Genomic DNA, 15,714 nt, shown 5'->3' on the forward strand with positions numbered 1-15,714 from the left:
CAATAGATGGATGGAATCGGATTGGATAAAAGCCAAGGATGACGATGATGAAAAGCCCTGGACCTGAGCTCGAGTGGGGATTGGGCTGCCAAGTGGACCCCCTAGCGCCGTCTAGTGCGAAGCCACGTTGATGGGACGGGCGGGAGCCTATTACTCGCTGTTGATAGGTGCTAAAGTATTTACATACATACTTCTTGGCTCCTATTAAACTCCATCTATAAATATGTAAGTAATTCATAGTCATTTTCTAGAAAATTAGGTAGTGAATAGTACTGATTTATCCCCTGCAGAGTGGAAACCAGCTGAGATAGGCGCCAGTCCAGATGTTATTAGTTTCATGTGATTCGACCGCCCTATCGTTGAATAGGCCTAGGCCCTACGAACTTCCTTGTTATCAGTATTTCTGTCACCCTACCTTCAGCGGCAGCATTTCTTGTTTCAATACGAAAACCATTCAAGGCTTCAGTGTAACATAGTTTATTTATCTCTTATGGGATAGCAACGCACAAAATGACATTTTATCGTATGTTTGTTTTTATAACGCCTTTTTACCATCCCCCCCCTTTTACATAGGTAGGCCAGGCCAGGGCCTGTGTCCATTACTTCTTTGTCTGAGTGATCCCAAACGACGTTAGATGCGGCCAATCTATTCATCTGGTGTTAGACTATGCCAATGGGAACGAGATGAGGAAACATACCAAAAGTAGTACGATCTTTGTTGATGTACGTCACCTTTGCTTTTTGTCCAACACGAATCTTCTTACCCAGTGAAGAGCCAAAGCAGTATCCGTAGCGTCCAAACACGGGACTATACTTTGCTCCCTTGTCGACTCTCCGGTCCTTGTTGAGCTTCTTCCACGCCATGCCTCTATCATCAGTCGCCGTCTTGCCCGTGTCGTAGTCGACAGTGATGCTCTGACAACGGTAGCAATTGGCCGTCAAAGGCATCTGAATGTCCCCGTCAAATGTCAGCTCGCCCCAGTAGTCCTCGACAAAGGCGCCCGATGCACCTCGTACGACGATGTTGGGCCGGAACTTGGTCACGTCCATGGTATACCCCTCATCTAGTCTCGATGTGACTTGGTCATTTGACTCTTCTGTTACGACGAGGTAATGGGCGATGTCGTTGAACACGAGAGACTCTGGCGGATGACCCAATCCTGGAAGTAGAGATTGTATACGGCGTGTGAGGCGGCTTCTTGTGAGACCCGATTTACTGTTGGGTGCCATGGAACCAAGGACAGGCCTGGATCCGTCTCCGATATAGACGAGGAGGACTTCGAAACCGAGACGGTCCGAGAACCAAGTCGACAGTTTGCTGTCCATCTCAAAGGCCATCGCCTTACTTGCATGCAGGCTCGTCTCAAACTCTTTGCGTCCTTTTGTTGAAGGATGGAGCGGAAATCGAATCTCGTCGGCCGTCTTTACGTCCTTATCCTTGTCAAACTCAGTGCCTCGGCCACGCCAAGTCACTACCACTTCCGGGCCCTGGACTTGGTTATAGTCAATCGATGCCTGGAACAGCATCAATTGCAAGTAGTAGCCTGCCAGCATAGTCTCGTATTTTGTCTCGCCAGTTTTTTCATCACAGTGGACCTTTTGAAGGCTAAAGGTGCGATCTCCGACAACTCCGTACCTGCCAATACGGACTTCTTTCATCGGCGAGCCTCGAAGCGCCTTGACTGGGTAGACATAGAGCTTGATCAAGAGTCAGTTGTGAGTTTTATCGAGACGAATGGTTCTTGGATTACCTGTGTGACCTCCAACTTATCCCCATCATGTGGTTGGGAGGACAGGACCAGAGCAAGTGTGGTGAGCGCCACGAGAAGCAGTGTGATGACGATGATGCCATCGCCAGCTACCCCCAGGCTGCCCATGGCCATCTCTCAGAGGTTTTGGGCTGCGTGGCGGGATGGGGTCGTTTTAAGAATTAGAAAAAGATATGACAGAAAACGTTCAGCCCTGAATCAATCAAGGCCCAGAGCATGGGTTTATGTAGCTGTCCGCCATAGCTAAGCTTCGGCTCTTATCACTGCAAGTGGGTTGAGTTACCTTGACTATCGCTGGCGCAATGCAAGCGCCAAGAACCGCCCCAAGGATTCCTTTGCCTATTCCAGTAATTTCAGTGACCACATCCTTAGCGTTCAAGACGCACCGCTGATCCTGGCGCAACAGGCGGGGTGACATATGACGCCCTGAATCGAGTGCCCGGGTAAGTATCTCACTGACTCGGGGCCTTCCTATCCACGAACCAGATTTTCTATCCTATTTCCCGGTTGGCTTGGATCTGGACTGGGAAGTCCGGCTATCGTTCACGGCGGATGTCTCGGTTGGGAAGCGATGCATATGTACGTAAACTCCACCGCGGGGCCATTGACATCCATCATGGAGATACCGTCGATACTCGGCGGTAACTACAAAGATAATACACAATGGGGCACTCACTGTAACGATATCTTGATATTCACGAGCGATATTTAGCGATCTGACAAGAAGCACTCACTCTACCGCCAATAAACGGTCAAGACTTTATTGTACCGAAGCAATGTTCACATAAAAGAAAGCCAGGATGGACAGCAATCCAACTCCAAAGACTGACACCACCCACATGTACAGACCTGAAATTCGCTTCACAGTGGTCGTATCCTCCTTCTTGGAAACTTGCAGGTCGCCAGCAAGTAGTGGCTTCAGCTGCTCCATCGCCTCCTCGCTATGTCCCACCTCATGGAAGGCCTGTGTAGCGTCCGTCCCGAGCACTTCAGCTAGGATATCATCGCCGCCTCTGACAATGTTTGGTCAGCCGAACTCTATATACAGAGAGAGCGAGTTACTGACGGATGTTTTGTCATGTAATCGGTGATTTCGTACACCTTGTTGTCAATGGCGATATACCCGGACGATTGTGTCGACTTGCTAGCGACATCGTGCAATGTGAATGTTGCCATGGTAGTATTTCTGCGTGATGATAAACTTCTTGGAGGTAGTTATTCCTCTGAGATGCAACGAGAGGATTTATTTCATATATGCCACGAAAGGGGCTAGAAGAGAAGCCATACGGCGAAGCGTGATTGTACAGGCAGCCCATCAACAGGCCTTGATTTGGAATCAATAATTCCACATCTAGACATTTGGCTGGTCAATTGCCTGATGGATCTTTCGCTATTGTGACCATCTTGCTGCTCGTGCCCGGTTGCCAAATCTGTTACAAGATATGGCAACTTGTGCGGCCAACTGCCAAGATAACGATGGATACTCCAGTCACTCATAGCCAGGACGAGGACTGCAGTGAAATGGATCCTACATTTTGTTTTTTTTCATCGTCTGCATCTAATCTGGATATTTTCTTGGTCGAAGTAGAGTGAAGCCCCTGTCTTCTTCATATGGACTTCCCCAAGTCAAAACCCCTTATCTTCAGACGAAATCTCGGAGCATTCCTACTCAACCAATTCGTCGAATCGTCCATTAGTCTTTTTTATCTTGCCCACTGGTCTCTCTTTAAGCAACATCCAACAACATGCCCGTATCTTGGGAGCTTGACTGCGGCCTACCTAAGGGTTTGGCGCTCTGCTTCATCTTGCCAGGGGTTGTCGCCATCGGCCTTTCGTTCTCGACAGAAGTCGACAAGTCTCTCTCCTTGTTAGCCGCAATTGTTTTCCTTGGAGGCGCCTTCTATCTAGGTCTTGGTAAGAACATTCTATTTCGGCCCCTATCTACATAGAGCTGCTGCTGACATCCATCGTTGTCAGGCCCAAGACACAGAACTGTTCTCAAACCCGACGTTTTCCAAGAGTTCAAACTCGCCGAAAAGACCATCGTCAGCCACAATGTAGCCACGTACGGCATCATTCCTCCATCATGGGACTCTTTCCTTACTCACCATCAAATTCAGCTATCGCTTCAAGCTACCATATCCCAAGTCGATCCTTGGCCTCCCTATCGGCCAGCACATATCCATCGGAGCAGCCATCAAGCAGCCTGACGGCAGCGTCAAGGAAATCATACGGTCCTATACCCCTATCTCGGGCGATCACCAGCCTGGCTACTTTGATCTCCTCATCAAGGCGTACCCAAAAGGGAACATCTCCCAGTTCGTGGCTTCACTTTCCATCGGTCAACCCATCCGGGTACGAGGTCCTAAGGGAGCCTTCACATACACCCCAAACATGGTGCGCCGGTTTGGAATGATTGCTGGGGGTACAGGCATCACGCCAATGCTCCAGATCATGACAGCCATCGTCCGAGGCCGGTCCAGTGGGGATAGGACCAAGGTAGACTTTATCTTTGCCAATGTCACGGAGCAAGACATCCTCCTAAAGGATGAACTTGACAGCCTCGCAAAGGACATGGGCATTCGCATCCGATACGTCCTTGACAAGCCTCCCCAGGGCTGGAAAGGGGGAGTTGGCTACATCACGGCCGATATGATCACTGTAAGAAGCCGAGCAAGGTCTCGCTTTCTCAGGGGCCACCGCTAACGGTGAACAGAAATGGCTTCCTGCCCCTTCTCCGGATGTAAAGATATTGCTTTGCGGCCCGCCTCCAATGGTTGGTTCTCTGAAGAAGGTGACTGAGAGCTTGGGATACCAGAAAGCTCGAGCTGTGAGCAAGTTGGAGGACCAGGTTTTCTCGTTTTAGAAAGGGGGGGCCACTGAACCATTCCATGTTGACTCTGAATCATCACGTAGCTCAAGTCGGATGGCATTTCTATCTCGTCTTTGTAAGCAGTAGTCCTAGGGCATGGCAGGTGAGAAAAGAAATAAACCGTCATAACGGATGACCCAAAAGAGCCAGATTTACGGCTTGGCAATGACTTAATCAGGCATCGCGATCCCCCTTGATTATCGGTAGGTAGTGCAAATAAGGACATGCATGTTCCACGCATCAAGGTCGCAATCACGATACCAAACTAGGTAGTCAAATCCAGAGGCTAGATCCCCGCGATAACGTTAACCAAGATCGATCAACCCGAGTAGTTTAATCCTTCGGACCCATCATCCATGGCCTCCCGCGCCACAAGACATGTGCCATGTCCCACGCCTAGCCAGGCCCATTTGGCCTCGGATAGACAAGAGGCCCATCTTGTTGCCTGGAACGGTATAGCCCTGGTTGGACCCCTAGTCCTCGTGTCGGCAGCTAGTCTATCGACTTTCTCGATCGCCTCTATCTTGGCTTTTCTCAAGGTTTAGTCGCTTCGGCCGCTAGAGATGGCATGTCCATAAGAACCAGCTCAACCTGCGACAACTCGTCGATCTTTTCAACAGCAACCATCCATCGGAAAGGATCATCTTCAACTCAAGTTTATTTTGTCTCAATCTTCTTGTTTCCACAACAAGATGAGTTCCACTCCCATTCCGGGTACCGTCCAGCTCGTCGACATACAGGGCGTGGTCCACGCCAAGCACGGCGAGGGCCACAAGGACATCGTCCTCATCCCTCAACCCAGTGATCACCCGGATGACCCCCTGGCTTGGACTCACAGACGAAAGTTGTTCAACATCTTCTGGGCAATGACCTGGTGCTTTCTGGCTGCCGCAATCATCTCGGGCCTGTCTCCTGCGTATCTCATGATCGAGGCCGACACGGGTATATCCGTAGCCGACCTCAGTACCGGCAACGGCCTGCTATATCTCTTCCTAGGTTGGGGAACCCTCATCACTCAAAACGTCGCCCTCACCTATGGCCGTCGCATCACCTTGGTCGCCTCGATCCTGCTCACCACCTTTGTCACCCTATGGTCCGCCTACGTCGAATCACGAGCCGAGCTGTTTGTCAACCGTATAATTCTCGGTATTGTTTCGTCTCCCATGGAAACTCTCATCGAGGTCATCATTGGCGACATCTTCTTCATCCACCAGCGAGGCCTGTATATGGGAATATACTCCTGGAATCTCTGGTGTAGCGCCTTTCTCTGCCCTGTTGCCTCTGGCTTTGTGGCAGAAGCCCATGGTTGGCGTTGGATTCAGTACATTCTTTCCATTATCGGTGGAGTTCTTACTGTTCTCACATTTCTTTTCTTTGAGGAGACCATGTTCAGTCGTCCAGAAACGGTGCCTGCTGAAGCTCTTGAGATCAGCACCAAGGGCGAGGATACCCCTGGGTTGATGGAAGCGGCGCCGGAGAAACCGTCAGAAAAGTCAGAGTCCAAGGATGGAGAGCAGAGACCTGCTTCGATCTCTGCTGGGCGCCAAGTTGACTACCCGGCTCAACCAAAGACGATTGTGCAAAAGCTAGCTCTGTGGGGATTTCAGTCGCCGCGACCAGCGACCAAGCGCGCTATCCTCCTTCCCTTCCAACTCTTGCGATATCCGACCATCGTCTTCAGTGGTTTTCTCGTCGGTGGCATTCTCTCGTGGTACAACGTGGTCGGAGGTTCCTTGGCTCTCATCCTCGGCAATGAGCCATACAACTTTGGAACCAACACGATTGGTCTCTTCTATCTTGCAGCTGTTGTTGGCGTTTCCATTGGCTGTGTTCTCTGCAGCACAACAAGCGACAGAATGGCCTTGTGGTTTGCCAGGAGAAACGGGGGCATCATGGAGCCAGAGCAACGCCTGTGGCTCTGGCTAGTGTGCATCGTGGCACATCCAGCTGGTTGTCTGCTCTATGGAATCGGTGCTGCATACCACCTCCACTGGGTAGGAATCGCTTTTGGGCTTGGCCTCATCAGCGTGACTCTACCCATCGGATCGGCTTTGGCTTTCAACTACATCTTGGATAGTTACAAGGAAGTGGCAGGTGAGGGTCTCGTCACTTCTATTTTGATCCGTAACCTCATGGGTAAGTACAAAAATTCACCTCCTCTTCAAGGGATTTCTTCTCACGCTGCCCAGGTTTTGCTTTCTCCTACTCAGTTGTTCCAATGATTGAGAACCTGGGCCTCAAGAATGCCTTCATCTTGATTGCGGTTCTCGGTCTTGTACTATGGTGCATGTGTCTGGTCATGATCCTCATTGGCAAGTCTGTGAGGCAAGGTTCGGCAGAGAGTTACTGGAGGCTCGTTGACAAGTTGGGCGCTACAGCGCACTGATAGCATCCATGTTATGGATATCGGTCTATTGTGACTATGTGGTGGTTAGACAGTAATTGCAGGCTTCATTTGCTCCAAGCCTCTTTAAATTCGTTATATAATCGATTTAGGAAGCAGATCCACTTCATAACCCACCTCGCACTAGCTCAATCCTCTGCAATCTTGTCTTCTCTTACATCCATCACAATCATGGATCCAACACTGGAGCTTCCCAGCCTACATGATGCCCCTGTCCGCCACCCAAACTGCTGTCTCAGCTTTTCATCCAAACTTATTAAAATCTTGACCCGGATATTCTCCAGCACCGCCAATCCGGATGGAACATCGACTGTGCTCTCCATCGGAAGCGGCTCAGGACTACTCGAGGCCCTCTTGCTCGCCCATGTTGAGGCCAAAGACGACTCAGGGGTAGCTAGCTTCAATGTGGAAGGTGTCGAAGTCCAGCAGTTGAGTGGGAAGCCCCCGGTCAACAGATATCTTCCCGAGCAAGCCATCTACACAGTTCGCGGCACCTGGGACGTCGTCACAAGATTGCAAGATGCTGATGTGACAGCATTGATGTTTGTCTACCCACGACAGCCTACTCTAGTCACCGAGTACTTCAAAGCCATTGCCGAGCAGCATCTCGGCATACAGACGATTGTCTGGCTAGGGCCTATGGCTGACTGGGATGTCTTTGAGACTTGCTTTGTAGCCAAAGACGAGCACCAGGCGGAACTGGAGAAGATGCAAGGGGCGGAAGCTGGTCTGGACGGATATGAGATGATGGCTGTGTTAAAGATAACAGGGAAGAAACAGATCAATAAAGGTTAAGATCCTGATATCAACATCTCGGGAAGCCACCAAGGATTGCACCAAAGGATAGCACTCCAAAATAAACTCTCTCATCGATCCGGGGCTCCCAGTTGGGTGAACACCATCAACACTGCCGCGTACCTATAAAATGTCAGAGCAACTCGTCTAAAATGTCATGGTTTTCTTACGCCGCAGTCGCCCCCAGAGCCTCAAATGGCTTCGAAGCTATTGCAAACGACAATACCAGAAGGAATATGAGCACAAACACCGTGATGACTACGAGCTTGGCCCGCAACCCATTCATGGCCTGGAGGACCCAGATGGGCGTGATGAGCATAACGACACCAATCACGGCAATCACGGCAGAGGCAAACGTGTCCATGCGACTATCCGAGTAGTAGAAGACGTGTTCGGCGTCATAGTTCGGCGCCGTCTTGTCCTTGTGCCTCCAGATTGGCAACGTCCGGATGGTTAAAGAAGAGCCGATGAGGCGGCGCAAAGGCGTCTTGTCTTTCTGGACCATGCAGATGAGGTCCTTGTCGTGTTCCAGGTATTCTTGTTCTTCGCGTGCTATTGCAACATAGTCATGGTTGTAGTGCCAGTTTCTGATGCTGTTTATATCCCGATTAGGTGCTTCAGGATAGCTTCGGAGCTTAGACTGCTGAAGTACAAAGGCGTCTGATTTGGCAAGATTCATCAGCTTCATATTCACTGATTATGATTTCATGTACTCACTGTACTTGTAGAGTTTGTCCGATATTCGTTCCATCAAGGCCCTTCGGTCTTCTACATCCCCTCGAAATCTCCCATTGTGTCGGTCTAGTGACCCGCGTTGGCTATAGTTTTCATCCAATTCCCTCAGCTTTTTCTCCATGGCCGATATCTCATCTTGTAGTGCAAGAGCGACTCGGACATTTAGTGTACCGAAGCGCCGAAGAACAAACCAGTCATCCTCGGATGATATAAACTCGGTGTATCCTTTGTAGCCGATGAACTTCCACGGTTTGTGCTAAATTTCCTCTTGTGAAGGGGGTGTATCTTGAGTATGTCCAGATTGGGTCTGAATTGTCGCGCATGGTTGCGTGTCTGAAGAAACACGGGTGTGCGTCGACGCTTTTTGCGACATGTCAAAGGTTCTGGAAGTTAAGGGGCACGATCAGAATCAGATACTTCAGCTTAGGGTCAAGCATTCAGACGCCAGAGAGGTCTTTTTCTCAAGCCTGGGCCTGGACTCGATGTGTTTTTCACCCATTGTGCTTCTCTTGCGACAGACGCAGCCAAGAGAGCCTTGCAGATGCAAAACCTAACAAGGCGAACAGGATGGCCAGGGAGGCCTGCCAGAGTAACTAAGCTACAACGGAAGTAATAGTAATTGTAATTTCACAACTGCGCGAGAGCGTGGCAGACTTTTATTGGTCATTTGTATGCTATTAAGCCCATGTATACCAAGTATCAATCCAGGCTGATGAAGGCTTGATCCACGTCAAGTCCAGTTCAAGCGTGGTGCAGAGATACAACAGACAGCCATGCGGGAACTCCATTTCGAGGCGCACTTACACAGCCCACCCTTGCTGTTGTTTTCCCTTTTTACGGGATTCTTCTGTCTTACAATCTTCTGCCCCGAAGGATAACACCTAATCTTCAGTTACCCAACAGAAAAGTGATCTTCTCATGAGTCTTCCAGTAACCACGCCAACCTAACTCAGCTCTAGTGATTATTTTAGAGTGGCTCTTAATGATTTCCAAGCGTAGAGTAGCAACTGAAGAGATCGCCTACCCAACTGTTTCACATTTTATGATATGGAAGTTAGCCATTGGTTTGGGCTCCCAGCTATTGGGCCTCCTCCAGCCCGATTTACAGCCAAGGCAGAATCCAGTGGTTGGCTTTATGAGCCACACCACAATGTACATTTTCTGTTTATTTAAGCCCATAGTAAGCGCACTTGAGCGCTGCATTTAACATCTCCAGATAACTGTGCGACTACTCCTGGTTACCTATCTCGCACACCGGCACACCTTACAAATTGCTTCACAATGCCTCAGGGAACCGACGATGGCGCCCCTAGCATTGGAATATGGATAAACGGACCCGGTACATTCATGGGAGGCCCTACACCCCTCAGTGCCGGTTCCGTCATTCCAAAGCATTCCACGATTACAATTGCTGCTCCACCACCACCACCTGCCCAGGCTTAGTGACCCAAGCGAAGAGCAACAATGATTCCAGTGGCGATTCTACGGATTGGGATGAAGAGTCGCCAGGCCTAGCGAGCACGGTCTCGGAATGGCGATGAACCATGGCCCACGGAGATTGCATCTCGAATTTGCGAGTCATCTCGGGTTTATACTCTACCGTTTGATGGGGACAACGAATCGCCTTCTCCCCGACACCAGTTACGAATGAATTCATCCATTTCAGAGCGCATTGCCACCCCAAATTCAATACAGAGGAAGCGACCGAAAGGCGGGTCTGGTTCATAGACTTTGCGTCCAAGGACAATAAAGCAGTCACTCCAGGATGTCCAAGATGTCCAAGATCGATAGCGTTTGGGACGTTCGGGATCGTTCCGTCGAGTGCAACAGGAGGGCAGCAGTCAAGGCTGCTGCGAATGGCATAATCTTTTAAATCGGAGTTTAGACAGCCGCGAGGGGATGAATGGATTCAGCTCGAGTCTTTCCGGGGTGGGAACAAGGGGTTTCCTCAAGTACGGTAGTCAGGTTTCGCCAATCAAGACTGTATGCAGAAGCTTGCTTGTGGGTTATTTGAGTCATCTTTAGTATTGATAGATGAGGGCGTATGGGTAGTTACCGAACTGTGATTGTGACTGTGATTGTGCCGTGGGGTAGAGATGGCTTGTATAGTGCACGATAGTCAGCAATAGTCCAGCTGTTCTAGACCAATCTTCAATCGCCTGCTCGAGAATTGTCGCAATAGCTATTCATTTATTATATATCCCAGTGCTTTCTCCTTAGCCATATTTGGGACCTGGGCGATTGATAAGAGGATGAGGTTATTCAGGTCGTCAAAATAACGACAGAGCGTGGCTTATTAGCCAGCAACTAACCTTAGTAGCCCGCGGGTTATCCTCGTCCCCCCACTCCTAAATTAGTAGTAAAGCGTCATCTCTCAGTCAATGCCCTCATCGTCCAAATCAACAATAACACTCATTTTCCTAGAGAAGCAGACCTTACAAGCTTGGTCAGCGACAGGAGGAAACAGTCCGGTTTCTGTGTCACCTTACACGCTTCAACCCTTCCCTTGAAGCTGCTTCTCCCCCGCACATACTCAACCCCCTCGGCATGCTACGCCGAGTCTTTTCCATCATGGCATCGTCATCCCCCAAGCGTTTTGTCCCGTTGAAGAAGGGCCCCCATGACGTTCCCAGTGACACTCCCGCTCTCCGGGGCGTCGTCTTTGACATGGACGGCACGCTTTGGTAAGATCGGCGCTTCCCCTTGCTTCGTTTATCTAGTTATGCGCCTCGGAGGTTTTTTTACCCCAGCCAGTCCCCCCGGCTCGGCTCGTTACCCTACACCGAGGCGTAGGACCTGGTTCAAGAGGCCTTGAAGGTGGAATATTGAAGGATAATGGCTTGCAGCGTTGGAATTGGGATGGTTCTTGGCTGTTGTTGTACCACTTTACTTCAGACTACCATTCAATTGGGTTGTCATACACTGAATATGAGTGCTAACCCCTCACAGCCAACCTCAGACTTACATGTTTGGAGAGATGAGGCAAGTCCTTGGAATCCCAAAGACAACAGACATCCTCGAGCACATCGACACCCTCCCAGATGACGAGCAAAAGAAGGCCCTCGAGTCCATCCGCGCCATCGAGCGCGAGGCCATGAAGTCGCAGACCCCGCAGCCAGGCCTCATGACCCTCATGGCCTACCTCGACGCCAACTCCATCCCCAAGGCCATCTGCACCCGCAACTTTGAGGTCCCCGTGCAGAACCTCCTTGAAAAGTTCCTCGAGGGTTCTCGTTTTCACCCCGTCATCACCCGTGACTTTCGGCCACCCAAGCCTGACCCCGCTGGCATCCTGCACATTGCCAAGGACTGGGGCCTGCAGGACGGGACCGGCGAGGGAGACGCCAGCGGACTCATCATGGTGGGCGACTCCATCGATGACATGACAGCTGGGAGGAAGGCCGGTGCTGCGACGGTACTCCTGGTCAATGACGTGAATCGAGAGCTGGCCGAACACGTCCACACGGACCTGGTCATCAGCACGCTGGATGAGCTGGTTGATATTCTCGAGCATGGCTTTGTTGGACGGGTAATGGATGATGAATGAAATGGGGGAAAAACTAAGACAACACGGCGCTCTGTAGGACATGTATCACCTAACCGCTGAACAAGAACGATACCAATTTTTTTCTTCACCAAGCAAAAGAAAGATCCCTACTCAAACGCTGATTTCATTTCATCTGGCTTTCCTACGTGGTCCTAATTCCTGTACGAGGGCCCTCCTCCTACACGGCTAGATACAGAAGAAAAAACCCCCAGAACCGAGATCGAACCAGATCCGCTGCCTCCTCAAGAGATAGATGTGATCAGGCCCCTGGTTCTAGACGAGCTATGTAGTGATTTGAGTGTGATGATGGTCTGTCTAGAGACCACGATAAACATGTTCAAAACAGTGCGCCGAGGTATGCTAAACGAGTATCAGGGGGGGCTGGGCCGCTGTTTTCAATATGTGCGGGAAGAGGGGTGTAAAAGTGTACAGCTTTTGGGCATCACACGGTCTGAGGCGCTCTATACGCCATAGCCCGGGTTTGGCGGCAGTCCAAATCTTCGGTTCTCCCTTCGCAGCTCGTCGGGAGTCTCCTTTCGAGGTGGGGGAGGGGGAAGAGGGCCACCAGGGGGAGCTGGTCGGACCGGCAGGCTGAACGTCGTAGCATTTGCGCTCATAGGGCCAGCGCTCTCAGGGTAGCCCGACACCTTGGGGATCGAGTTTGTCGTGGCGACACGGGGCAGTCCAGGATGCGCCGAACCCGGCGTGCGGGCAGAGCCATAGCCGTTGCGAGGTGGCGATCGGCTGTGGCTCGAACCGTACTGATCCCGAGGAGAGATGATTCCAGCCCCAGCAATGGGGATCTCGCCAGAGGTGGGAGTATGGCTTCGGTCTTCGGGTTGCGGCTGGCTCTGAGTAGGGGAATCGCTCGACCGGAGGAGCTCCTGAGTCGCGGGGGAAAGTTGAGGGGCAAGATGGGATTTCCGGTTGTCACGCTCAATCAGTCCAATAGCCCACTCTCGAAGATCGACTGGTGTTCTCTTGGCGGCTTGAACAAAGGGATCGCGTTCCTGGTTCCGTTAGTAAATGTCAGACAGGCTGGGGGGCTGCATCTCTTACAAAAAGCTCCTGGGGAGTTGGTCGAAGTTCAGGCTCCTTGTAAAGACACTTCTGGATCATGTCCTCGAGGATGCTGGGGAATGCATCACTCTTGGGGAGCTTGGGCGCCGGCTCATGGACAATCTGCTGGAGCAGGTCCAGAATACCAGCAGGGGCGCAGTCACCATCTGACAGCTGTTCGCTCGCCGCAAAGGGGAACTTGCCAATGGCAAGCTCCATAATGCTGAGACCGAAACTCCAAACATCCGACTTGACCGTGTACTTTTCTCCCTGGATTCGCTCGGGGGCCATGTAGGTAGAGGTTCCAACAAAGGTGTCGGCGATGGAGTTGACGAGCTCGCCCGAAACACCAAAATCGCAGAGCTTGATATGACCTCTCGAGTTGACAAGAATATTGGATGGCTTGATATCACGATGCATGATGTGATGCTTCGTGTAGAGATATGTCAAGCCGCCAAGAGTGGCTTCGGCAATCTTTCCCAGCACATCGACGCGGACAGGGCCAAACACCTTCGAGACTCGGTCAAGAGCACTAAAAATCAAGTCAACCATCGCATCCCCTGTGACTAGGCCAAACCATACTCACCCAACATCCATGTACTCCATGCACATAATAACATCATTGTTGGGATTCAAAAAGGCACCGTAGAATGTAACGATGTAGTCAGAGTGGCATCCGTGCATAATCTGGAGTTCTCGAACGATTCGCTTCCGTATCTCTCGCTTGGCTTCGACGTGAATGACCTGAAACCATTAGTGTCTTGCAAAGTTGGGGCCGTGGTGGTGAGCCTACCTTGCGAGCCATGACAGTTCCTGTTGTGAGGTGCCTGACTTTGCTAACGGTGCCGCCGTTGCCAGAACCCAGTTCCTTGACGATCTCGAGGTCTTCGGGTCTCAGATCCAGCTTGTACTCGATTCCAATCTCCAACTGCTCGTCCCTGCCCGCATCTTGACTCCCCGAGTTGTAGTCGTGTCGGTTGGTTTCGGCGGTTGGTGGGGGTCGAGGGGCGGCGGCTTTGAGGGCAAGGCCTTTGACATTTTTGCGCTTCATGGAGCGCGGAGCAAAGGGATCGGCCATGATTACGTCGGGTGAGCGATCGCGCTCGTCGAGTGAGGGTAGAGGAGAGGTAGAGGTTGGGCGTAGCGAGGCCTGAAGTCGAGTTCAGTCAGACACAGCCAGTGTCTGGCTGGTGCTCCCCGCGACGGAAGATCGGGGACGAGGACGGAGGAAAACGACAGCTCACGGGAGCCTGTGAAGATGACAAGTGCTGAGATGCACGAGTATCGACCAAAGCAGCGACCAGAACAAGAGCCGCGTCGATCGAAGGGGGGGTCGAGGGCCGTGATGATATTCTCGCTTGGAATTGCTGTTCGGTGAAGTGATCTGGAGTCCAGATGGCGTCGGAGCACACTGTGACTAGGTCGCAGCAGAAGATGACTGGATGCCGTCGCCAAGGAGAAGAAAGAGTTCTTTGACAGAATGCGAAGCAAAGAACCAAGAGTATCCGTCGACCGTGGACTTATTAAGAGGTCTGGTCAAAGCGTCGCTGAAGATTGCACGGGGTGTCGTCTATCACGGCTCCTGGTTAGGCGCGGACAGGCAGGACAGTGGCCAGTGGAGGGCGGGGTTCGACCAACGATAACGTGACGGGAGTGGCTGGAGGTGCGCTGAGCGAGCTGGAGGCGCAGGCGCAACAAAGGACCGTACGTCGAGAGAACCAAGGCGGCAAACAAATCACATCAAGGAAAGGGGGGCCAAGACGGGTTTGCGATACAATCACCGTCTCTACAAACCAGCAGCGGCGGTCATCCAAATTATGTACCTCAGATCTGGTGGGCCACTCGCTGTAAGGGGAGAGAAGACGACGGGACGGAGTAAAGGCTTATAACACGGAGTAATTATAGCGGCTGATTGAGGCCCAGCCCAAGCCCAGGAGGTGATGCCCCTGGTTGGCGATTGGGGATGGAGACTGGCCAGGTAGGGATTTGAGACACTCCACGCCTCGAGCTAGGTGCACGCATCGACTCAGGATTGCGACGAGGTAACATGGGAGCTGTGTGATAATTTAGGTCCTACATTAGATTCATACGACAGGTCAACCAGGTCAACCAACCCCCCATCTCCCGGCTCCGTCTGGTCGACATCCGTGACTGCCGTAAATCACGACACTGGTAGAATAAGAATACGCGGCATCCATTCAGATAGGAGGTTCAGGCGAGGCTTGACAGGCATGATTTTGTCCCGCGGTTGAGCATGAAAAAAGGGATGATAGACCAGACGCTCCTGCAACCGCCGGTCGATTCGGCACTATCACGAGGTCGGCACTTGGACCAGGTTTGAGTGAGATTTTGGAGACTTTGACGAATTGAATCCAGCTCCGTTTGCAAGAGAGTGAGGTTGCATTAAGAAATTCACCATCGGTGTCGCGCATGGAGCCAAACGCCTTGTCCTTGTGTAGGTAGGTTATTATCCAGACCAGCATCAATGAGGAGGCTCAACTTTCATGGATCACTGGATGAATGATTATGTCAG

General features: G+C 51.3%; 7 protein-coding genes across 7 annotated transcripts; 3 read left to right on the forward strand and 4 right to left on the reverse strand.

Moving 5' to 3' along the window:
* Positions 1–599: 599 nt before the first annotated feature.
* NCS54_00687600 (MOSC domain-containing protein) lies at positions 600–1,883 on the reverse strand (the record flags this gene model as incomplete). Its single annotated transcript, XM_053152318.1, has 3 exons — positions 600–646; positions 699–1,698; positions 1,752–1,883. 3 exons carry the CDS (start codon positions 1,881–1,883, stop codon positions 600–602), a joined length of 1,179 nt encoding a protein of 392 aa, XP_053008293.1.
* Positions 1,884–2,529: 646 nt separating this feature from the next.
* On the reverse strand, positions 2,530–2,945 carry NCS54_00687700 (Cytochrome b5 heme-binding domain-containing protein; the record flags this gene model as incomplete). Its single annotated transcript, XM_053152319.1, has 2 exons — positions 2,530–2,782; positions 2,836–2,945. The coding sequence occupies 2 exons, from the start codon at positions 2,943–2,945 to the stop codon at positions 2,530–2,532; spliced, it is 363 nt and encodes a 120-aa protein (XP_053008294.1).
* Positions 2,946–3,514: 569 nt separating this feature from the next.
* On the forward strand, positions 3,515–4,635 carry NCS54_00687800 (NADH-cytochrome b5 reductase; the record flags this gene model as incomplete). The annotated part of the gene is made up of 4 exons (XM_053152320.1): positions 3,515–3,683; positions 3,747–3,834; positions 3,890–4,430; positions 4,486–4,635. The coding sequence occupies 4 exons, from the start codon at positions 3,515–3,517 to the stop codon at positions 4,633–4,635; spliced, it is 948 nt and encodes a 315-aa protein (XP_053008295.1).
* A 698-nt stretch (positions 4,636–5,333) lies between these two features.
* On the forward strand, positions 5,334–7,840 carry NCS54_00687900 (MFS domain-containing protein; the record flags this gene model as incomplete). The annotated part of the gene is made up of 3 exons (XM_053152321.1): positions 5,334–6,777; positions 6,831–6,957; positions 7,330–7,840. 3 exons carry the CDS (start codon positions 5,334–5,336, stop codon positions 7,838–7,840), a joined length of 2,082 nt encoding a protein of 693 aa, XP_053008296.1.
* Positions 7,841–7,911: 71 nt separating this feature from the next.
* Positions 7,912–8,528, reverse strand: NCS54_00688000 (Hypothetical protein; the record flags this gene model as incomplete). Its single annotated transcript, XM_053152322.1, has 2 exons — positions 7,912–7,963; positions 8,011–8,528. 2 exons carry the CDS (start codon positions 8,526–8,528, stop codon positions 7,912–7,914), a joined length of 570 nt encoding a protein of 189 aa, XP_053008297.1.
* A 2,594-nt stretch (positions 8,529–11,122) lies between these two features.
* On the forward strand, positions 11,123–12,122 carry NCS54_00688100 (Hypothetical protein; the record flags this gene model as incomplete). The annotated part of the gene is made up of 2 exons (XM_053152323.1): positions 11,123–11,259; positions 11,525–12,122. 2 exons carry the CDS (start codon positions 11,123–11,125, stop codon positions 12,120–12,122), a joined length of 735 nt encoding a protein of 244 aa, XP_053008298.1.
* A 461-nt stretch (positions 12,123–12,583) lies between these two features.
* Positions 12,584–14,259, reverse strand: NCS54_00688200 (Hypothetical protein; the record flags this gene model as incomplete). The annotated part of the gene is made up of 4 exons (XM_053152324.1): positions 12,584–13,132; positions 13,182–13,713; positions 13,768–13,925; positions 13,975–14,259. The coding sequence occupies 4 exons, from the start codon at positions 14,257–14,259 to the stop codon at positions 12,584–12,586; spliced, it is 1,524 nt and encodes a 507-aa protein (XP_053008299.1).
* Positions 14,260–15,714: the final 1,455 nt, after the last annotated feature.

Source organism: Fusarium falciforme, chromosome 5 (assembly GCF_026873545.1).
Source record: "Fusarium falciforme chromosome 5, complete sequence".
Lineage (NCBI taxonomy): Eukaryota > Fungi > Ascomycota > Sordariomycetes > Hypocreales > Nectriaceae > Fusarium > Fusarium falciforme.